The sequence below is a fragment of the Nothobranchius furzeri genome, chromosome 1 (genome assembly GCF_043380555.1).
Source record: "Nothobranchius furzeri strain GRZ-AD chromosome 1, NfurGRZ-RIMD1, whole genome shotgun sequence".
NCBI classification, from domain to species: domain Eukaryota; kingdom Metazoa; phylum Chordata; class Actinopteri; order Cyprinodontiformes; family Nothobranchiidae; genus Nothobranchius; species Nothobranchius furzeri.
Window position 1 is genome coordinate 29,014,831 of NC_091741.1, and position 23,871 is coordinate 29,038,701.

The window sequence follows — 23,871 nt, forward strand, 5'->3', positions numbered from 1 at the left end:
GGATTATCATTGCAGGGGCCCCTGGGCACAATGTGCTTAGGCCCACCCCCCCATCCCACCCGGCCTCCCCCAACATTACTGTCACCCAGAAGCACGTTTTAGACATTTCATAACATTGTCAATAATAAAAATTGCTTACTTGTGTTGATACAAAAGCATTTACTTCCAGGTCAAAATAGTTTTATAACCTAATCACAAACGCTCATACCTGATGATTTTCCTGTTGTGCCTCACTCATATGTCTTTCTTCCTCTGTCCTCTCTCTTTTCTCCTCTTTTTCTGTCTCTCTCTTCCTCACAGCGCTCCTGTCTTCTCTTCTGTCTGTACTAACAAAAATGTTGTCAATCTGTGGGAGGGGGGGGGGGGCGAGTGAGTCTGCTGTAAAAGAGATCCCACTGTCACACTACAACAGAAAGTAATGCAAAATTATTTAAAAGATTATACAGTTATTGAAAAGTTTGCAAAGATGAAATATCTGCATGTTTTTTGTTTGTCTCCTGTCTCCTTCCTCCTCTTGTCTCCTGTTTCCTTCCTCATCTTGTCTCCTGTCTCCTGTCTCCTTACTCCTCTTTTTGTCTCCTCTTGTTGGTCTCCTCTCTTGCCTTCAGAAAAACTGCTTTCTGGCCTTTCTATTAGTACATTCATTTACAATGTCATCAAAGTCCAGATTCTTGACAAGCTGAGATTCAATTGCCATCAGTGACAGTGCACTGAGGTGCTGTTGAGTTTGTGTTGTTCTCAGTTCATTTTTTATTCTTGCCATTTGTGAAAATGATCGTTCCCCTTCACAATTTGTAACTGGTAGTTAGAAAAATCCGCAGGGCCACAAACACATTAGGGAAGATGGACTGTAGACTATGTTTTAGCCTGAAGACGATCCTGGTACTGCTTATATTACATTATTTATGTGGACTCTCTGCTGGGATTATTTAGAGCTGAGAGGCGCAAAGCTTTGATCGTTGACGCGCTCCAGACCGATGCGTCCTGAGCACGGCCACAGTAACATTCTCAAAGTGTCGCTACCTCAAAAACAAATTTAACACGCGGCCGTTTATGTCGGCTCATATCCTTTCATGTTTTCTGTCTTTTATTTGTGTCTGATGTGTTTCGCTTCTGCTGCGGAGCGAGCGCATCACCTGTTTCATACTCCGGAGACTTCTCCGTACCGGTGCGGCCGGCGCGCGGCGCGCACTCCGCTATATTTGCGGTCGGTATATCTTTTGGAACTGTAGTTCAAAGTTAACTCATGAGGTGAAAATATGAAGCCAGGTAGCAGTTTTTCTTCAGGATTGAGAGGAGATGCAGGAAGATAATAAACAGACAGGACAGAAAAATAGTCAAATAAAAACAAGTTAGTTTTTGTACCTGCTGGTTGCAACAAACAGACACCATTGAAGGTAATCAGAAGTGAGGAACAGAAAATGAAATGATTCTTTCAACGTTTAGAGCAGCAGGAACTCTGAGAGGCTGCAGGCGCATCAGTGAGTTTGCGGCCACTGCGCAGGGGGAGGGGGGAGAGGGCTGAAGCAGGCAGTAAAGATGCAAAAACTACCGTTGTTAAAAGAGATGTGTTGACTTAGAAAATGTGGCCGCAAGTTTAATTACTTGTCAACTTTTTTCTCCAACGTTAAGACTGCCGCACAAAAAAAAGGACTGCTGCTCGCGTGGGCCCCCTTGTGGCTGTGGGCCCCAGGGCCTGTGCCCAGTTTGCCTGTATTATAATCCGGCCTTGGCGTGACTTAGGCTCCCTATTATTAAGGGACCAGCCTGGCAGGTCATTAATCCTCATTGACTCCCATGTTAAAAATGCTAACTTCAAAGCAGACAAACATGTTTACAGCCTGGTTCCAAAAACATTTTAGGTTTAATAGATCTCTGAAGGGGGTGAATAGTTTTGTAACTATTCCGTTCAGGTGTAATTAAATGCTTGAAATGATCAATAATTATATTTGATTGACAGGTACCATGAATGTTAGTGCCACTTCAGAGCTACCAATAGCAGCTAGTTGAGGGAAAGGCCTCAGCCTTGGCCTCAACTCAATAGATGTTCGGCCATTACGACTCTCTGAACTTTATCTCTGCCCTCTGTGTGTTCGTGTTTGGATGTTAAGGTTAAGGTTGGTTGTTAAGGTCAGTAAAATTATATTTCTGTACTTTATTTCGATAGTTGAGTCGGCGAAAATGCTGTGCATTTAACATAACACTGCTTGGTCAAAGATGGGTTGAAATATAACGTGTCGGTGGGGCTGGCTGAGTACCGAATCTTAAGCTAGGTAAGCTAGCAGAGGGTTTAAGGCTTCGCTAGTCCACCGCGGTCAAAGAGTTGCGAGGTCGCCACAGCAGGTTTGCCGAGTTTTGATAATGCGCCTCTCCCTTTAACAGTGACGGTACTGCAATTAGAGATCCACGAATCTACCACTCCATCCTTGCGTCGGCAGCAAAGCAAAGCGGACACCCTGTCTCTTCTGTGTCTCCGCTGGGAACAGCTGCTGCATGCAGGGGGTTGCACGCTCCTGTCTTCCGAGGGGGCCGAGACGTGCGGCCGCCTGGCGTCCATGCTATGTTGTAGTTGTGCTAGAGATTACAGAAACACCACAGCTCTTTGAGTTGATGTTGCTTCACTTTGGAGTCACTTAACTATGTTTCTTTTGCTGAAAGCGCTCAAAAAACCGTAAGCTTGGTTTAGCATGTAGCTAATCTCCCACTGATCTCCAACCGTGGTGGAGCACGACCTCACCTAAGCGACCAGGGCGCCCGGCTGCGATCGCAGTTGTTTAAGGCTTTGCTTTTATTTTAACTATTTATATTAGAGCTCCACAGGTAACCAGCACAATTACAGACTCGCACGAAAGCCAGACGGCTGTGCGTCTTGGCCCCCTTGGGAGATGGGAGCTTGCGGCTGCCTGTACCACCTGTTCCCGGCCGGGAGACAGGAGAGGCCGGCCGCGTTCTTAGTCCTTAGTCCGGTGGCCAGGACTGTGCTAGTGCCACCTTTCTCAGAGGCCCTTGCTCAGCCACCCTGCTTTGTGCTCCAGCCATCTCCAGAGGCTCAGCCAGAGCTCTTGTCCTGTGGCTGCGCCCGAGTGGAGGTTCAAGGTCCTCCCGTGTTTCTGGTTCCTGTGTTATGCCTGCTGTGTTCCTGTGGTCCCACTCCTGTGTCCTCGGCGCCGGCCTCCGGACTCTGCTGGCCCCTGCGCTCTCGTTGCTGCCCTGTTCACTGGTATCTTGTCTCCCTTGTTGTTTCCCTGGTCACCTGTGTTTCCTGTGCCCTCTTGTATTTAAGGCCTGCTTGTGCCATAGTTTGTTGTTGGTACTTCTGTTATCACACGCTGTTGTTCTCCCGTATCTGCCATGTTTATGTTGCTCGTCTTGGTCCTGACATGGCTTTTAAATTAAACACCTCAACCTGCTTTTCTGCCTCCCAGAGGTCCTTCTCACTTGCACTTTGGTCTCATCCACAACCGACACATGACAGAATCTGGCGTCGGCGGACCTGAAGGAGTTGAGACTGTGGCAGCCGCTGCCCTCCCCGAGGTCGCATCTGTTTCCTGGGTTGCAGCATGAGCATTCTTGCTCTTAGTCATCGTGCTATTAATCCTTCCAGGAATAACGAACGTCGGAGCTAAAATGGAGCGTTCGGGCTTAAAACCCTCTGAGAGCTCCACCCTGCACTCGAGTTAGTTTTTTTCAATATCAGTTTTAGTCAGACAGCCACTTGTGGCTCAAGAGCAGCAGGTTTCAGACCCCTGGATCAGCAGAACTAATCTATTTCAAACACCCGAGATCATTCATAATGCAATCTACCGTGCAACAGGTGAACTATTAACTCCACATAGTCCTTTCATAGAACCCCACTTCAAATAAATCTGAGCCATGTAAATGGGAACACCATGTTGGATTTAACAGCGACCAGACCAAACTCAGCTGTCTGAGGGACTCTGGACTCGTGATGCGACACAAAGCTGCAGCTCTCCTCATCCCATTAACTGTGTTGGCTCTCTTCTTCCTCCCGTTAATGAACGGAGGCTGGTGTTTACAGCCTTGTTGTTTTGCGTGCATAAAAAAAAAAAACAGGAGAAACAAGTATAAATTGAGCTCTTTTACGTTCGTGCACCCAACTTTCAGGTTGTTGCTTCATCAGACGACCACAGCAGAGAAGGAGGCTCTAATTATCCTCACAACAATGCAGCTGCTAGTCCACACAGGCGTGCTGTATTGTCCTTGCTAAGTGTCTCTGACTGTTTCTGGCCCTGCAGATGTAGATTTCCCGCCTGCCTCCACCCAGCACTGGTATCTGTTGTATATTCATGCTCATAATGAACAGCTTTTTGCATATTCTATAACTTAATACAACTTGTTTTTCCTGCTATCATTAAACTTGCATGGCGATAGCTTTCTAATTGGCGCTGGAAAACGTGCTGTATTTGCGGCTGCCCACCCGTCCCCCCGACTCGGAGTCCCCGAGCTTGTTAAAGATGTGAGGAGACGGACTCGTCTTTATCTGTGTGCACACAGAACCGTAAGAGCTCTTTTCACCAGTAGCCTCTAAAAATAAAACAAAAGTAAGTGAATGAAAATCGGCTGCATCAGACGCGGCCGAGGATCGTCGGGTGAAGCCGAGTCTTTGAAAGCCACACGGGTGCCTCCAGGCTCGCATTAGTGGCATCAGCTGTGCACGTGGGATTTGTCCAGCATCTTTCAGAGTATCGACTGAAAGCATGGAATAATTCTACGGTGTCACCTTGAGGTGGTTTGCTGGGAAATTTACATGCAAATAGCTCCCAGCCTTTCACTTCGTCCTTCATTGTGTTTGGACCATCCGGACTCACGCGCCAAAATCTAAATGACCAACTAGCTAACCAACAACAGCTAATGGAGAGTTGTTCTCAGAGCCGTTAAGCTCAGGGTGGGTGAAGTGAAACAAGCTCCCAACAAAGACCGGAGCACGTTTAAAAGAAAACAGCGGGAAGGAGGAGAACTGAGGATTAGCCCAAAGCAAATAGGAGAGGAAGGGAGCTTATTCCCACCTGATCTGTCAGTCACAACAAAGACTTTATATTTAGACGGTGCGATTTTATTATTTGTGAAACTCTTCTGGGAATCACCTCCCTCCTCTCACTGCGGTGGAACTCGTGTAATGAAACACATTTATCATGGACCGGATGACAAACGCGCAGATGAATCTGTCTGTTTTGCTGGAAATAATTGCAAAAATCCCCCGTCTCTTTTCTGCTCCGGCCACCTCCGAAAGCTCTAATCATTTTTTAGCCCTGAAATTAACGTGATCGTATCTGTCCGTGCTCCCTGTCTGGTATTGATTTAAGATATTAAGGCCGTCAGCGTGCATACGAAAGGTGGTGTTTGACAGCTTTATTGCCTCTTTTCCTTGTTAGACTGTACACACCGACGGGTGTCAGCAGAGTTAGCAGAAGCTGTCCTCCCTTTGATTCCTCACTTATTAATTATCAAACCTGTCACTCTGTAGCATCCTCAGGTGCCGTGACTTCCTCTGCAGCGGCTGTTTGCGTTGTCTCTGCCTGTGATTTGTTTCTGAGGCTCCAGTGTTTGAAGATCTCAGAGACAAAGCTGTGCACCGACACACCGAGTCACGGTTGTTTTCACTATAAACCCTTCGACATGACAAAAGCTGTTCCTCTGCCTTCTGACATCCTAGTTATTTAAACTCTTTCTGATTCATGCACCACGATCTGCCCCACACACACTTCCCAGAAAAAACTCCCTGCTTCCATCTTTTTATCTTCTGCACCTCATTCAGAAGTTTGCAGATTTTTGTTTTACAAAACCATCAATCGGACGCTTTTCAGAGTATCGATTCTGCAAAGAACTGAACCCGACACGGTACGTTGCAGCTGCAGCCTCCACAGATCACCCTAACTCCAAACGAGACGTTTGGTCGTAGCTTGTGTTTGAAGTTTAGCCCGATACCAGAAAAGTTTTATTTCATCTGATGTAAATCAATCACAGCTAAGTTTCAAAAGCAACAAACATCTTTGTACAACTTTTAAAACTGACAGACGTTTACATTCACTCTTTGTAGGTGAGTTAACAATGGCGCGTTTCCGCTACAGATTCGAGGCAGATGGCTCCCTTGATGGCGTGTGTTTCATTACCTGTCCAATCTGAGCTCAGCCTAGTGTTTACTGTGGTCTTTTAATGTGTTACGTGTACGAATGTGTGTGTGTGTGTCTGTATATATATATATATATGTGTGTGTGTGTGTGTGCACCTGGTAATGTTTTGTGGATTGGGGGGTGAAACTGTCATAATTGTTTTAAGTGTGGCAAAGGGAGGGAATGTGGGTTATATGGGTCATTTTAATGAAAAGTGCTGTATGAATAAAGTTTGATTTGATTTGGTACAGGAACTTCAGGGTAGATCCACAGGAACCTCCCGACATGCGCGTGTCTCCACCTGACCGGGCCGTCCGAACGGCCGTTTTCAGGAACCTCTGGTTAACTCACGCTGATTGGTTGTAAATCAGTAGGAAATGACATCAGCAGATGCCCTAACTTAGAAGAGTAGCTGGTGAAGCAGAAAATAAACGCTTTTAATATTATTAATGTTACTTTGGGCGCTTTCTGTGGCTGATCAGTGACATCACTCACTGCCAAAGCAGTCGTGATACGCTCCCGTCTGTGCGAGTTCTGAACGGGCTGGATCTGAATGAGACATAACAGCTGAGAGGACCGGGACATCCTATCTCCGGGTCAAGTTCTGGTAATGGAAACATGCCTAATGTGACTTTGGGAACCTTTAAGACCAAGTTCACTGAGAAATCGTTTTTTACTTGTTAAATATGATGGAAATACAATTGGCCACTCTGAGTTTAGAAAATAGACGAGGAAACGCTCGGACCAGAAAAGCCTGACAGATCTATGTCACCCCGAAAACAAACATTCATGGACTCACCCATCTTGCGTCACGACAGGGAAAGCTGTTCAAGATTAGCGTCCAGGAGTGAGCCGCGCATGTCTCGGCTAGTAGAAGTTAACCGTTAGCATTAGCAACTCCACAACATGGCAGAACTCCTCAGGCTTGAGTTATTTGAGGAGAATAAACATCAACATTTGAATGCAGAGATAACGTTAACATCAAAGGCTGACAGAAGTGTGATGTTTGGGTTGTTTTGTTGTGGCGGGACTCCCCAGTGACGCACCGGGATCAAAACCGAGCTTTGGAATGTGGGTGGACGCTGCCAAAGACTCCCAAGCTGTCGCACCTTCTCACAATATTTTTGAGTTGAAATGGAACTAATCAATCCAACTGCAGTTCTAAATAAATAATCTTACAAAACTGACAACAAAGTAAAGGTCTATACAATAACCTGTTGTCATATTTCTTCCATAAAGGCACCAAAGAGGGTCGTAGATGGAGCTTTCTGCAGCTCCGCCAACCAATCGATGCGTCCTTGTTACGTTTTACAGATGAAATGTTTTCAGACGACTTTAATTACCTCTCACCTGTGTCCACAACCTTCAGCGTGCACAGTCAGGTGCACAAACGCTGCTTAAGTTCTTTCATTCTTAGGTGTGAACGCTTTTTTTTTCATTTCACACATAATGAAAGCAAGATGAAGCTTTTTCCTGTTTGCTGGCTGCATTGCATCTCACTCTGATTCATGCGCCTAAAAAAGAAAACTAAATTTTTTTTATCTACAGTGTAAAATGTGTAGCCTTTAGTGGTGAAAAAGTTTCTAGTGACCAAATTGATCTCCAAGGAGAGATCCACAGCTCTGTGCTGCTCTTCTGTGCATCAAAATGAGTCATTTTCAAGCAGTGATTTATTTTTGACTTCAGCTGTGCCAGATTACAGCGCCTGTACCTAAAATAATACTCTAATTAGGGGGCAGAATTGTTGTTTTCTGCATTTAGCTTGGAGAGAAGGCTGCTAAATCTTTTGTGTGTGTATGTGTGTGTGTGTGTGTGTGTGTGTGTGTGTGACAGAGAGAGAGATGGCCGAGGCTTCTGTCTCTTGAAAATTAAAAACAGCAGTGGCTTTGCAGCTCCTTCCCTCTGCTCATCCAGACCTCCACCCTGTCTCTGCTGATTTCCTGCCAGGTGGGGATCTGCAGGTTTGCCAAACCAAAGGCCCGACCTGCTGTTCCAAGAAGATGGAGGAGCGCTATCAGGTGGCTGCGCGCAGCAACATGGAGTCTGGTCTGCAGGTTGTCACTGCACAACTCAAACACCTCATCATCCAGAATGCCGCCATCTTCCAGGGTAAGCGGCTCCTGTGATGCAAAACAGACGGGGTTTTAAGTGGAAGAAAAAAGTATTTTGTCAAATCGATGAAGTCTTCACGTTCTTACTGATTTTTACACGAGCTGCTCACCTCTCCAGGGAGTCACGTATTATTAAGGTGAAGGGGTAAAGCACACAGACATTCAGCTGCTGTGCAACTAAATGTTAGAGAGGCAGACATGTGCACTCGGAGTGACTTTAGATGTAGTGTGGCTGTCGGCGCCAGACGTGTTGCTCCGGAAAGTGACAGCCTCCTGAGGTTTGGCACGCTGCAGTCAGCGAGGACTGTAGCTCACAAAGAGAGAGAGAGGAAACAACCATCAGTCCAGGAAACGTAGATCTGATACCTCCTGGTTGTCTGGTTCAGGCTAACGTGTGTTTAAAATGTCTGGTTGGTAGTGTGAACGATGTAGTAGCTGCCAGACGAGATGATGAAGTTTGTCTTCTCGTTGTCAAAAACACGAGGAAGCATATAGCGTTGTTGCAATGAAGGGTTTAACACTTTATAACGAGGCTCCCCTTATAAATGACTAATAAACAGTTAATAGATGTGTTATTAATTTTAATACATTATTAATCAAAGGTTATTATGCATTAGATAATTAATCAATAGGAAAACTGAGCATTTTTTTGCCAAATAGTTCATCCGTCACCTCCATTATAACTCTACAAAGATAATGTAATATAGGTTGAAGCTGGATAATTTTTTGGGCTCCTCCTGGATGTGTTAGCTGAGGGATTCCAGGGGAGCCCATCACCGTTTTGGGTGAGCCTGGCTCCTCCGAGCTCCCCTGTTATTCGAACACTGCAAACAATTCTGCTTGTATTATTCAGTGAGTGATTGTTTTACTTTTTTTGGCCTTGTTCACTCTGTATTTGGTTTTACTGTCTGACAAGAAAAGTTTGTCATCTTCTCTTTAGTTCACAACAAAGTAACACTGAGCAGTTTCCTGCTTCCTGCAGCAGCCTGCTGTAGCTAGTGCTAACAACGGGCTAACCAACTAATACTAAAATAAACCACAAATTAAAAAGAGCCATACTGTTGGACAAAATATATTATATTATTGCCATTCATTATTATTATATTATGTAATATAGTAATATTATTACTTACAAGTCCAGTAGCAACAAAGCCAGGTCACCATCAGTCTGTGATAGCTCCCTCAAACTAGCATAGACCGTAGTGATGTTTACTCTGGGTTTAGCTCTTTGCTTCGCCGCCAAATACTTTACTCTTACTTCCAGGATCCATCTGCAAACTTCCATCTGTTGTTACTGAGAAAAATGTCAGAATTCTAAGATTAAAGTAATAATTCTGAGATTGAAGTCATAATTCTGAAATTAAAGTCTGAATTCTGAGATGAAAGTCATAATTCTGAAATTAAAGTCTGAATTCTGAGAAAAAAGTCAGATTTCAAAGATTAAAATCAGAATTCTGAGAAAAAAGTCAGAATTCTGAGAAACAAAGTCAGAATTCTGAGAAAAAAGTCAGAATTCCGAGAAATAAAGTCAGAATTCCGAGAAATGAAGTCAGAATTCTGAGAAACTGTCAGAAATCTGAGAAAAAAGTCAGAATTCTACGATTAGAGTCACAGTTCCGAGAAAACAGTCTGAATTCTGGGAAAAAAGTCAGAATTATGAGAAAAATGTCAGAATTCTACGATTAAAGTCACAGTTCCGAGAAAACAGTCTGAATTCTGGGAAAAAGTCAGAATTCCGAGAAATAAAGTCAGAATTCCGAGAAATGAAGTCAGAATTCTGAGAAAAAAGTCAGAATTCCGAGAAATAAAGTCAGAATTCCGAGAAATGAGGTCAGAATTCTGAGAAAAAAGTCAGAATTCTGAGAAAAAAGTCAGATTGTAAGATTAAAGTCAAAATTCCGAAAATACAGTCAGAATTCTGAGAAACAGTCAGAATTTGGAGAAAAAAAAGTCTGTATTCTGAGAAAAAAAGTCAGAATTCCGAGAAAAATGTCAGAATTCTGAGAAAAATAAGTCATAATTCTGAGAAAAAAGTCTGAAATCTGAGAAATAAAGTCAGATTTCTGAGAAAAACGTCAGATTTCTGAGAAATAAAGTCAGAATTCTGAGAAATAAAGTCTGAAATCTGAGAAATAAAGTCTGAAATCTGAGAAATAAAGTCTGAATTCTGAGAAAAAAAGTCAGAATTCTGAGAAATAAAGTCAGAATTCTGAGATTAAAATCAGAATTCTGAAGTTTTGACTTAACTAGGCGTACAGTCAGCATGACAGTTTGTCTCTAAAATGAGCGGCACTGAGCTCCTGCAGTTCCCCTCATGAGCAGTAGGTGTCACTTCAAGAAAAATAACGGGACCGTCAACAGACGAAGACTTTACAGGAAGTACACAAACAAACAAAGATAAATAAAATACCATACCATACCAATTTTATTTATATAGCACATTTAAACACGGCATGAGAGCCGACCAAAGTGCTGAACAAAACACACAATAAAAACAATCAAAAATAAAAACTAAATCCATTAAAATCAAGTAATCCAACCCTAAAAGGAAAGGTAGAAAGGGAATAAGTTAGACAGAATTAAAAGCCAAAGAATAAAAGTGAGTTTTTAAACGAGACTTAAAAAGGGAAAGAGAGGAAGAGAGTCTGATCGGGAGGGGCAAGTGGTTCCAGAGCTTCGGTGCACAAACTGAAAAGGCGCGCTCCCCGCGGGACTTACAGCGAGAGCTAGGGACATGTAGGAGGTGTTGGTCAGCTGATCGGAGGGATCTTGTAGGGACATATGGGTGAATGAGCTCAGACAAGTAGCCAGGTGCTAAGTTATTTAGGGATTTAAACACAAAAACCAGGATCTTAAACTCTATCCGGAGATGGATGGGGAGCCAATGAAGATTTGCTAAAACCGGTGTGATGTGTTCCCGCTGCCTGGTGCCAGTCAAGAAGCGAGCTGCTGCGTTCTGCACTAGCTGAAGTCGAGCGAGAGTGGAGGAGGAGATACCGTATAGCACTGAGTTAGAGTAGTCGAGACGGGAAGTAATAAATGCATGGACAACTGAATGAAGATGATGCCTTTTTAAAATGGGCTTAACTTTAGAGAGACGCCTCAGGTGGTAATAACAGGTCTTAACTACCTGGTTGACATGAATGTCCATTTTTAGTTTAGCGTCCATCACAACCCCTAAGTTTGTGACACGGTTTTTCAACCCACTTGTGATAAATGGAAGGGTCAGTTGGGGACTTTGAGAAGTACCAGGGCTGAAAATGATGGCCTCTGTCTTAGCGTCGTTCAGCAAAAGAAAGTTTTCTGACAGCCAGCTCTTCACATCATTACAGCATTCAACAAGGGGCAGTAAGGAGTCATTAGGCTTCACAGAGGCATATAATTGGCAATCGTCTGCATAAAAATGGTAATCAATGTGGTGTTTTTTAAAAATGTCACCCAGGGGCAAAATATATAAATTAAATAAAAGGGGTCCAAGAATAGAGCCCTGAGGAACACCACAAGTCAAAGCCGCAGAGGGGGAGGCAGCACTACCCATCATAACATTAAAGGTGCGGTCACAGAAGTAGGACCTAAACCAGTCTAAGGCAGTCCCCTGGATGCCGACCAGCTGGTTCAGCCGAGTCAGCAGAATAGCATGATCAACCGTATCGAAAGCAGCCGACAGATCCAATAAAACCAGCAATACATTAGAACCAGAGTCAAGGGTTAATAAAATGTCATTAAAAACACGAAGATGAGCTGACTCGGTGCTATGGAGGGATCGGAAGCCTGACTGGAAGGGATCCATTAAACCATGATCATCTAGATGAGACATAATTTGGTTAAAAACAGCACGCTCTAACAGTTTTGATAAAAATGGAAGCTTGGAGATCGGGCGAAAATTACTCATAACAGAGGTGTCAAGGCCAGGCTTCTTCAGAACGGGTTGAACTACTGCATGTTTAAAAGCACGGGGTACAACACCAGTGGATAGGCTGTTGTTAATAATGTTAAAAATGTCAGCTGGCAGGAGTTAACATATGTGTCACAGGAGAACCTTGGGTGTTTCTCAGTGCCAAGGATCCTCGCCTTGATGTCTTGGCCCCATCCCGGTTGCCTAGGAGATACGTCATCAGGAGCCGCCAAGACGTATTCCAATGTTCATGTTCTACCGAGGCGTGTGTTCTCCGTTTGTTAGCCGTTCAGCTAGCTGAGCAAGGATACACGGGAGGTGTTTTGTAGCCTAGCCTTGGTCAAAAATTACCCAGAATACGCCGCAGTATTTTCAAAAGGATGGCGGATGAGAAGCCGGCAGCTACTTCGGGGGCAAAATTTCAAGTTTAAAAGTAAGCCAACTAGTTTAAAATGGTTTTTCAATCCAAAGAAGTTATCTATGGTTGGTTAATTGCTTAGTAGTTGCAGCTTCGGTGGCTAGTGAGTAGTAACTCACTTATATTTTTAATTTAATAAACATATACACAATTTAAAACGCAAAAGGCTTGTTATATCTTTATATTGAAACTAATACGTATAAAATATAACGTTATCTACCGTGTTGTGACTGCCATGGAAGCCATGGTCACGTGATGCAGGTCTGTTCCATTTAACCGTTTTCTTTGACCAAGGTAGGACAGTGTCCTCGTAAGCGAGGCGCCTGGCCTCGCAAGACATCGCCTCGCAAGGCTAGGCGCCTTGCCATTGAGAAACACCCTTGCCTTGATGTCTTGGCCCCGCCCCGGTTGCCTAGGAGATACATCATCAAGAACCGCCAAGACGTATTCCAGTGTTCATGTTCTACCCAGGCGTCTGTTCTCCGTTTGTTAGCCGTTTAGCTAGCTGAGCAAGGATACACAGGAGGTGTCTTGTAGCCTAGCCTTGGTCAAAAATTTCCCAGAATACACCGCAGTATTTTCAAAAGGATGGCCGGCAGCTACTTCGGGGGCAAATTTCAAGTTTAAATGTAAATCAACTAATTGTAGCTAGATAGAGTTGATATCTGAAATGTTTTTTTTTTTTAACTTTTTTATATCCAAAGAAGTTAGCTATGGTTTGTTAGTTGGTTAGTAGTTGCAGCTTCGGTGGCTAGCAGGTAGTAACTTGCTTACATATTTAATTTAACCAATACATACACAATTTTAAAAGTAAAAGCCTCGTTATATATTTATATTGAAACTTATATGTATAAAATTTAACGTTATTTTCCGTGTCACGTGACGTTATGGAAGCCGCGGTCACGTGATGCTAGTCTGTTCCATTTAACCATTTTCTTTGACCAAGGAAGGACAGTGTCCTCGTAAGCAAGGCACCTGCGGCCAGGCGCCTTGCCACTGAGAAACACCCAGGCTTTTTCCATTTCCAGTTAAAAACCAAATATCACAAAAAAATTATGCTAATGTTTTTATTTATTCATTATGGAGGCGACCATAGTTTCTTTCACTCTTTCTACTCCACTAGGTCACATGTTTAATTTAACCGACTGATTGTAATCATAGTTTATCAGAACAATTTACCAACCAACCAGTGATTTATCCGTTTTCCAATCTCCTTCATCTTTTATCAATAAATCAGACATTTGCCTAAAAACCTCTTCCTCTTACGTGTGTTGTGTTGACGAAGCGGAAGAGCTGATCAATTCCCAGATGGTATCTAGATTATTCAGAGGTGATTGATAATCTCAATGCAAGTGAATTTAATTAAAAACAGACATAAAAGTGAACTGTAAACTAAGGCTAATTATCATAAAATGCATGTTTATTTGGTAGAAGTAAGAAGTTAAAGCAGTATTATCTTTTAGCTAAACATTATGAAATCACTCTTAATGCATATTTTAAATAACCAGAAAACACATAAAGCTTTTCTGTTGGATTTGTTTCATCTACATTGTTTGATTCTGCCTAGCGATGCTAAATCCCCGGAACAGAGAAGGTTTGATTTATGCTGCAGCGGAGTCTGCCTCTGCAGGATGAGCAGTAGCGAAAGTTTAGACGTAGCATACATCTACTCAGGTACTGAGCTTCACTTTGGAGGTTTTGCACTTTGCTTTAGCTTTTTAAATTTTTTTTGTATTCTTTAATTTGTTTAAAAAACAGTTTTATCCCTTTTTGTTACTTTTAATTAGGGTAAACAGTTTATGACACGTCTCACCTTTATGTTAATATTGTTTTATTTGATGCACTCCACTCTGAACTGCACCAGTCCAGCAACTGCTGCATTTTAATAACCAGTATTAAAGGTGAATACACCAATATTTGCACAAGAATAATTTCTGTTTTAAACTCTCAGTGACACACTTTGCAGGCTGGATCTGGCATTTAATTTTTCTTGGCGTTTGGAAAAACATCTCCTTCTGCCCCCTTTTATTTGACTTTCTGCCCCCTTTATTGTGGTCCAAGACCATTACTGGGCTGGCCCTATTAAAAACCTTCTACACCGCTGCTTAGTAGACTTAATGAAGTATTTTTAAGCCAGAATAAAAATGACTGAAACACAAATTTACATATTTGGCATTACTGACCAATATCTTTGATTTAATTTATTTATTAAGAACATTAAGATGCATTACAGTGAACATTATAATAAAGTAAACTTTTCTAGTGCAGAGAGGAGACAACCCATAGAAGCACTGATCTGATCTCATTTCAGAGAAAAATAGAACAGGTAAGATGCACCTAATAAATAAAATTACTAACAAATAGGGTTGTCACGGTATGAAAATTTAACCTCACGGTTATTGTGACCAAAATTATCACAGTTTTCGGTATTATCGCGGTATTTTTTAAACGGTGTTGCATATGTTCAGAAAGCATTGATAGTCCTGTTCTACACAAACTGAAATAGTTCTGAAAAGGTTTAACAGTGTTTATTAAACCTAAAATAACACAAAACCTTAGCAAAAGTGCAACTTTTCACAAGTAAAGGAACAAATAGCTTATTTTTCTGGAACATGTTACAGTGCAGGTTTAAATTATACAAATCCAAACATTCAAAACATAAACAATATGTAAACAAATCAAAGAAGCACCACTTGTTTTCTCATATACTTGTTTTCTTCATTATCAAAATGAAAATCTAAAACTCCAGTCCACACTTGACTTGAGCACTGTACAAGTCAACCTTAAAAAATATGTATTTAAAATAAATAGCCACTTTAAACAAATGACTAAAATAACTACTACACTATGTAATCAAATCCAAACGTTCAAGTATAAATGGCATTGAATAAGTAAACAAATCAATGACAAGGAACTAATTGTATATTTCTCTTCATCATCAACAAATAAGATGCTTCATCCAGCAACAGGGTGTCCGTGACACGGTTTAAATGCTGCCAGAGGACGCTGCGGCTGCAGTATATAGTGACTCGTTGCATTCTCCCTCAACCAAAAGTCCTCACGTCATGCATTTCAGCTAAAATGCTAATGTTAACTTACCTTGCACTGGCTGTAGAGACGTGGGTGATGGTCACGCAGATGTGCCGTTAGATTCGAAGTGTTGCTGCCTTCTGCAGACACTTGTTTCCTGCATGTTCTGAAAACGGGATAGCCGTCTTCTATTAACTGTCCCTCAGCATTTTTCAGAAATCCAAAATATGCCCATACTTCCGATTTAGTCTTCTTTGAGGGCTGATGGATGTCCTGGGCGCTGCTGTCTCCTCCTTCGGCCATTATTTCAGCTTCAAAGTTTTGGTGCCGTTGCAAACTAAAAAGTGCGTGTGCGCGCCGCGGGAACTTCAGCTGAAGCGACGGTGGCTGGTAAGGGTCACCGCGCCGAAACCGCGGCCACGGTAAACCCACCGAGATAATTTAGTTTTTTAAAAACTGGACGGTTATTTTTATTGTCAACTTTTTTACCGGGGTTTACCGCTATACCGGTTACCGTGACAACCCTACTAACAAACACAGGAATCTGTTTCTTTGCTTCGTTGTTCTGGTGCTGAAAACATCACTAATGCGGATCAAAGGAGATACACAGATGAATGCACCTCTTATTTATTATTTGGAAATTAGTGGGTGTGGTTTACATCAATACTTTATTTTAAATCTGAAATTGATATGGATCGATCAGAAGTTGCTATGTGTGTTGTTTATTTGAAAACTACTTACAGAGCAGCCTCAGAACTGAGATTTAATATTTTGGATCACAATAGTAAAGGAACTATTACAGAACAAGTTTTTCAGTAAAACCAGAACATTAAAGGGACTTTACAGAGTTTTGAATTTTTATGCTCGTGATTGCCCCCTCAGGCCAAAAGCGTAATGGCAGCTTCAATAGTAGGCTCGTGCACGAGGCTCGCATGCTGTACGTGCACACTCCTTAACGAAAATAACAGCTGAGACAGTCCCTTGTGTGTGTGAGTGTGAGTGTGTGTGTGTGTGTGTGTGTGTGTGTGTGTGTGTGTGTGTGGCCCAGAGGACAGAGGACAGGAGAACACACAGCTAATTAATTAAATAATGTGGTTCTGTACCTTTCTCTTCAGCACAGCCGACAAAGGTTTATGATGGGTCAGTCCTCCTGCATGCTCAGATCATTCCCTTCCCTTGCTTGAAAAATTGTTCCAAAATGAAAGTTGAACCCACATCTTTTTTATCTGTGAATTCAATGCCGTTCGGCGAGTCTCAAATAAAAATTTGGGCATCTTACTGTAAAAAAAATATACCATTAATGTAAAAAAGAAACTCTAAATGAACCATGTTCACATCCAGAATCAAACCCAGGTCTTCTGCATGAGTGTCAGACATCTTACTAGGTGAGCTACAGCGCCAGTGACGTCCTTTGTATCTGTAACATTTATATCCTTGATGACAGCTGAAACAACGTTCAAAGAACGGTTCGGAGTGAAAATGGCTATTTTGTTGCTAATTAGCAGGAAATATCTAGAAGAAAGTTCTACAGAAAGTAGCTAAGGGTCCTCAGAAATGTAGCTAGCTTTGTCACTAGGCGTTAGGAACAGTGACAAAGTGGCACTGCCTCTCTCTCTGCTGCTAAAGCTACGGATAGCAAATGCTACGGGCGATGCCTGAGCGTGAACGCGCATGAAGCAGCCTGCTCGACCCGAGCAGCTCTCTTTTTCTGTGATTTTACAGAAAAACAGGCAATCACAGTAAAAATGCCAGGGCTCATTCTACAGGACCAGGGCATTGCAGGAGAATGTATGAAGAAGACATTTATTATTTCTATACATGTTTTGGCTGTCACACTTCCATAATGCCCCTTTAATATTCAAGTGCATGAAGTAATACATCTGAACTCATGCAGAAGGAACTAGGAAATATGAAATACTAGAACCAGAGACAACTTTAAATTTTATTTTATTTTAATTTGATTAAACTGATTTTTTTCCTAAAGTTGTTGGCATTTTCCCCACACACAATTAAACTAGACAATGTTGATTAAGGTGTGTGTGTGTGTGTGTGTGTGTGTGTGTGTGTGTGTGTTTGTGTGTGTGTGTGTGTGTGTGTGTGTGTGTGAGAGAGAGAGAGAGAGAGATAGAGAGGTAGAGGGAGAGAGTTAAAATAATAATAAAAAAACCCGACCGGAGCGGAGGCAGTGACCGACGCAGCACGAGCCGTTTTCAGCTCTGTCTTGTCAAATGCACCACGTACGTTACGAAAAAAGTAACTTTAAATATTCAACCGAAAAAGAGGCGAGCTGAAGAAAACCTAGGGAGCACTGAAGAAACGTGAGAAACAGTGAAGCAATCACAGCTAGATCCGTTACTGTCTGTGTGTGTGCGTGGGCCGAACTGCAGTGTTTGTGTGTAGGGAGGGGCGGGCGCTCCATGTGACTGGCCAATCACAGAGCGTGAAGGCAGTCAGTTACCCAATGAGGATTTTCCTTCAGCACGATTACAGATATTTACGAGTTTCACTCGTTTCATGCTCGTATTCGTCAAAAATGCTCATCCCTAGCTGTAACCACCCTGCCCTGCTCCCTCCTCTTTGCCACCTGCCGGCTGTGATCACAAACATCAACAGAGTAGTTCCCGCTGCTTCTTCGGGAAACAGCGCAAAATATATATATTTTTTAATCTATTAAACGGGATCTTGTAGGCGTGGCGCTGGGATTTCAGCCGTGGCGGCCCGCCACGGCTACGCCTATGTAAGGGACACACTGAGCTTGGGGAGAACATGCTAATTCCATGCAGAATAGCCTCAGTTTGAATTCAAACATTCAACCTTCTGGCAGGCAACAGTACAGCAAAATGCATGACCATGCAGCCACTGTTTAAACTACTGTGTATTTTAATTCAAAACAACAAGTAGCTGTTAGCTATTGTCAGATGTCATTCCTTTTCACTAAACTGAGGTTGTGTAGAGAGTTACCTGCAACAGGTATGTCAATGCATGCTTCGAGAGATCTGAACTGTCCCTTTCACTTATTAGCAGACGAGCTCTCAAGTTAAAAGAAAAGTTCAGAGTGAGATTTCTGGGGATGGAGGAGTAAAAGATCTTCTATGGTTCGGCCGCTGCGGCCGCTCTACCTCGCTCTCTTTTCCCAACTTTTTTGTTTACGTTTTAATTTACATCCACCTTGCTACAAATAACCACAAATAATAATAACCACCTAGCACAAACTCTCATAAGGAGGAGTGTTCCGCATCTTCGGCTGCATGCCAGGCTGACAGCTACACAGAGGGCGGGGCTTAGGCTGAGCTCTGAACAACGCTGTTAAGTGCAGAGTGCAGGTAACTGATCACTCGTAACCTGTTCAACATGGGCTTTGTTATTTTCTGCGTGAGTGCGTGTGAAACAGGAAAATGCGTGACTTTCATGCTCATTGCGTGAGGCTTGAGAGCTCTGCTTATTAACATGGTCTCATGCCTTCTGAGACAGGAAGCTGGCTAGCTAAAAAGCACTAGCATTAGCAGACTAATCTCATAGTTTTCTTGATGAAATGCTAAAATTACTGAGTGAGCTAATTCATTTAGTAACCGTTACTCAGCAAAAATCACACGTTTCATCATCTCTAATAAACACAGAGTTGCACAACATACATGTTACATTCCAACCCTTACTTGCCTGTTTCGGTTCTGTATAACAAAGATGTGCACAGCGTGTCATTGTCTGGGGTGTTATTACCAACTGTTGTTCTCAAATATTGCCTTTGCGTGTAACATTGAGCTTTTGATACCACTCGACACGGGCCCTTTTAATCCGCCAGAGCAGCACTGTTTACTGTCTCGGGGGTTTCCTCTTGAAGTGGGATGTGCTCGCTGGCTGGGCCAACTTCTTCCAGCATGCACGCTTGTGGGTTGTGAAAAGCAACGCTACACTGACACGCCAATTAAACCTTGAGGTTTAATGGGGACTGCGGGGTTTGCTTGACTTGGTTGCTACGCCCTAACTATGTTAGAGAGTGCCGCTGTGGTTTGGCTTCACTCTCTAAGAAGGGGCTCGATACTAATTGCTTTAGCATCGGGCTTGAGAGAACTCCCCGAACAGCCCTGCTCTGAAATCCTTTTTAACATCCTGGTCTTCATCATTTTTAGCCTCTTTGTTTTCTCTTTCTCCTTCATCTTCCTTTTCTGTGGCCCTGTCCTGTCTTTCTCCATCTGCTCAGCATTTCTGTCTGCCCGTCCGTCTCTTCTCCTTGCTTTCGTGCTGCTGTTGGGAATCGAGGCATGCCTTGTTTGTAATCGTCCCTGCTGCGATCCATCTCTTTTCTTCAGCTACAACTTCTGCCAGAGATCAAAGGCCTTCCCCTTCTTTACTCCTCTATCTCACATCTCTGCGTTCTCTCGCTATCCTCCTTCCTCCCGCCCCTCTCCTCCTGTCTCCTGTCAGCTCCACCTGCCCCGCTCCACTTTCCCAAGCCTTACAACACACCAGAGGTTTCCACCTGTTTGAAGTCAACTTCTCCAAACAACAGAAAAGTAAATGACCGCCAGACTTTGTCTCTAAAGTGCTTGGAAGACAGGCATTCTTAGCATTAGGCTTCTTCGTGGTCAATAACTGCAAACACACTGGGTAGGGCATTGCCTGTGTTGAGTAATGTGTGGCCCCTAATGTGTGTTTCAATGCCATTTGACAAGCTAATGAGCCTGAGCTAATCCCTGTAGCAGGAAAAGACGACATAATGGATAAACCGCAGCATCCTCTCAGATAAGAGATTGCATTTCATTTCAATTTGCATTAGTCAGATCATAAGCCCATCATCTTTACACAGTTAATAACATCAATAGCAGAAACTAAACCCAAACCCAGCCTAATCACCCTGCTGGTGAACTAGATCTAAGACCTTCTGACTGATAGATGACAGTAATGTGTGGATTGGTGCCAACTCCTCAAACACTGTCACATTAGGCCCGTTTACCCTTACAGGCACACACCGTCATGGCGTACGTGTGTCTCCATTTTACCAGGCCGGTCCAAACGGACCTTTTTCTGGGCCATTTCAGAAAGCAACCAATTACCTGAACTGGGGTAAGTACTGTTGATCTTGATCGATCATCAACCGACCGACCGACCGATCGATCGATCGATCAATCAGAGGATGTTGCCAAACAACCAGCATTTGTAAAATTGGAAAGATTGCTAATGAAGAAGAATGGAAGGAGAAGACAATAAGCAGAGTTGACGCTGCCTTAAATTGTCATTTCTGAACTCCAAAAGGCAAAAACTACGGTGTAAATCACCCTCGACACCATGATTTACATCCCATTGACGTCTCCTACAGAGCGCCATAAAAGCTGGTGATTCTCCTGGTCTTTTTATGTCACACAGTCGCTCTCCTAACGCATCCCCCAACAGCGTAAAATATGGTGCATTCTAACTGAATAAAACGTCTTTATTGGTATTAATGTCTATGGCTGAGAGTGGCTTTTGGTGCCGACCAGTGGCGTCACTCACTGCTGAAATGGTCGTGGTCTGCTGACATCTTAGCAAATTCCTTAAACGGCTGATTTTGTACGGAGATAACGGCTGAAAAGACAGAGCCTTCATGTTTTCCGTGTCACCGCCCACAGAAATATTCTGGAAATCCTATAATGGAATCGCAGCTATAAACCAACCTCGCCTTTGTTCTGGACAGTTTCAGTACTGATTCAGAGCTGTGCTGTCCACGCCCACCCACCCCACGATTGGCTCCTATGAGGTAAGAAGCTCTGATGTCTGGGAGGAGCTCGTAGTAGAGCCGCTGCTTCTTCAGCGCCGACAGGTTAGGGGGACTCCTATTCGTATTTCCCTTATTGAGGCATCACAATAAGGGAATTTATTTGTAACACTGACAGAAATCAGATAGATGTTTTTAATTCTGTTTAAAGAGGTAGTAGAGACTCACGTGGCAACATTAAAGGATGACAAAAAAATAAGAAATTTGCATAAAATGTCCCTTTTATGCAGTCTGAGCTATACCATCTTTATTACTCACAAAACGATGATTCGAAGTTCATATCAACTTTTCCCTCAACTTCACGATAACCTCAGCCAAGTTTGGAATTTGATTCCTTTTTAAACACTGACAGGTGGTTGATTTTCTAATTTGAGTGTCTACATCACATATGTCAGACTCAAGGCCCGCGGGCCAGATGCGGCCCGCGGAGCATTTTTATGTGGCCCGCGAGATAAATATCAAAATAATATTAAAACTGGCCCGCTGGCCGATTTTACCGCAAAGACTTCAACTCCCATGATGCTTTGCGGCGTCAGCGCGGAGCCGACGCGCCCCCTCCTTTGTGTTTTCTTCAGCGTCTGCTGCCGGTGTCTGCAGCTCCGCTGTCTCGGACAAACTAAACACTCCTCTCACTCAGCGCCGAGTTTACTCAGCTATTTTCTGACGTTGAAGCCCAGAAACGGAGATTCTAGCCGCTCAGTAATGTGTTCACGACTGAAAGAAAAAGTGTTCTAACTAACTTCCAGACAGAGCCGATATAACTCCAGCGAACAGCAACACGCTCAAACCAGCACGACTCTGTGGCTGCTGTGGTCGTGTTTCCTCCCCGACACACAACAACGCGGTCAAGCTGCTCAGACATGTTCATCAGCACAAACCTATGTGAGCACCTGTTGTCATCTAATGTTGTCATTATTATGATGAAGATGAACAAAACAACAGGAGTCTCCTCCTCAGCTCAGATCAACCCCATGATGCAGGTATCTGGCTGGAACAGGTGAGCATCACAGTAAACCAGTGGAGCAAACTGAGCTTTAAAGATGTTGGTTTGATGCTCTTTTTCTGCTCCAAATCATGAAAGTTAACAGGTGAGAGGTTGCATTTTCATTTAAGATAAAATTATATTTTTATTTTGTTGTTGGCCCGTGAGAAAAGATTTAAAGATTTTAAAGATTTTAAAGATTTAAAAAAATGCTGATTATACCACAAGTAATGAATACCACTGATGCCTTTTATTTAAAACGGACTTGCTCGTGTGTAATTTGGTTATTTCACATTCAGTGTTAATGCAGAAATAAGTTTGTTTCCAAATTAAAAGGTTCAAAATTGCATTTATGTTGATAAAGAAAATGTGCAAATTTGTGTCACTTTTTCAAAAAATATTAAGTTTGGCCCTCGACTCCGTCCCAGAGTTTCATTTCGGCCCCGTGTGAGTTTGACACCCCTGGTCTACATGAACATTACACAGAAACCAGTGTGTGCTGTGCACAGAACTGTGCTGGGTTTGCTCATCACAGCTGGAGATCCTCTGTATATACTGCAGAAGAGGCAGAGTATGATGGGAAAATGCTGCAGGAATTTTTCTTCCTTTGTTTAAAACACCTCACTGACACCATATAAAGCTCCGTTCTTACTCTTTAAGATACGTTTGTTGTTCTGTCTACAGTATTCGTGATACGGAGCTTTATTATGAGACTTTCTAGGGGCAGATAGCTCTGTTAGTAGGAGTTTGCAACTTTCAGATTTTATTAGTATTCAAGCGCAGGTCTGATTAGAGGTGTGGGCAGAGCGACCTGTGCTCCTGGTCCTGAAGCATCTGCATTCATGAGTTTCACTTTCAGAGCACCCTCAGCTGTTTACTAAACCTTTCTCTGCACAAAGAACAACCAATTAAAGCCTTTTTTTACAGTCCTGAACAGTCATGCTTAACCTGAGGCAGGGTGCATGTTTAAAATTAACAGGTGATCAGGTTAAAAGTAAACCAAAGTGTGCTGCTGGTGATTTACATGCTCCTGGCCTTTAATTGGCCTGCCTGATTGGCACACTTCATCACTAATTTGTGCTTTGGTCATCATCCAACTGAATACTAGCATGGGTTCAAAACCTCCTGGTTTTCTGTATGTTTGACTTCTCACCTGCAGAGCCAGTGGAACATGATCATTAGAAATGAAAAACAAGAATGCGCACTGTCAAGGCTGCGTGTTTGACAAGACCCATAACTGTGATGTTTCCACAGCTTCAAAGCTCAGTCAGAGCATCTCTATAACACCAGGGTTTATGCAGGGTTTTGCTTATCTCTCACACCAAGGTTGTTAATTTTGCTGAAGTTCGTACATATGTCATGCTGGATACTCTCAGGCTTCAGTGTTGCTCCGAGGATACACGGGAGATGTTTTGCAGCCTAGCCTTGGTCAACAATTTCCCAGAATAGATTGCAGTATTTTCAAAAGGATGGCGTATTAGAAGTCAGCAGCTACTTTGGGGGAAAATTTCAAGTTTATGTGTAAGTCAACCAATTTAAAATGTTTATTTGTTAG

At 42.9% G+C, this 23,871-nt stretch overlaps 1 protein-coding gene across 3 annotated transcripts in view; it reads left to right on the forward strand.

Moving 5' to 3' along the window:
- gpc3 (glypican 3) overlaps positions 1-23,871 on the forward strand; it is a 262,295-nt gene that overhangs the window by 17,577 nt on the left and 220,847 nt on the right. For all 3 annotated transcript variants that reach the window (XM_054738126.2, XM_070550394.1, XM_015950414.3), the window contains exon 2: positions 8,079-8,240. In XM_054738126.2, coding sequence (XP_054594101.2) covers positions 8,079-8,240 — 162 coding nt within the window. The remainder of the gene's footprint in view (positions 1-8,078; positions 8,241-23,871) is intronic.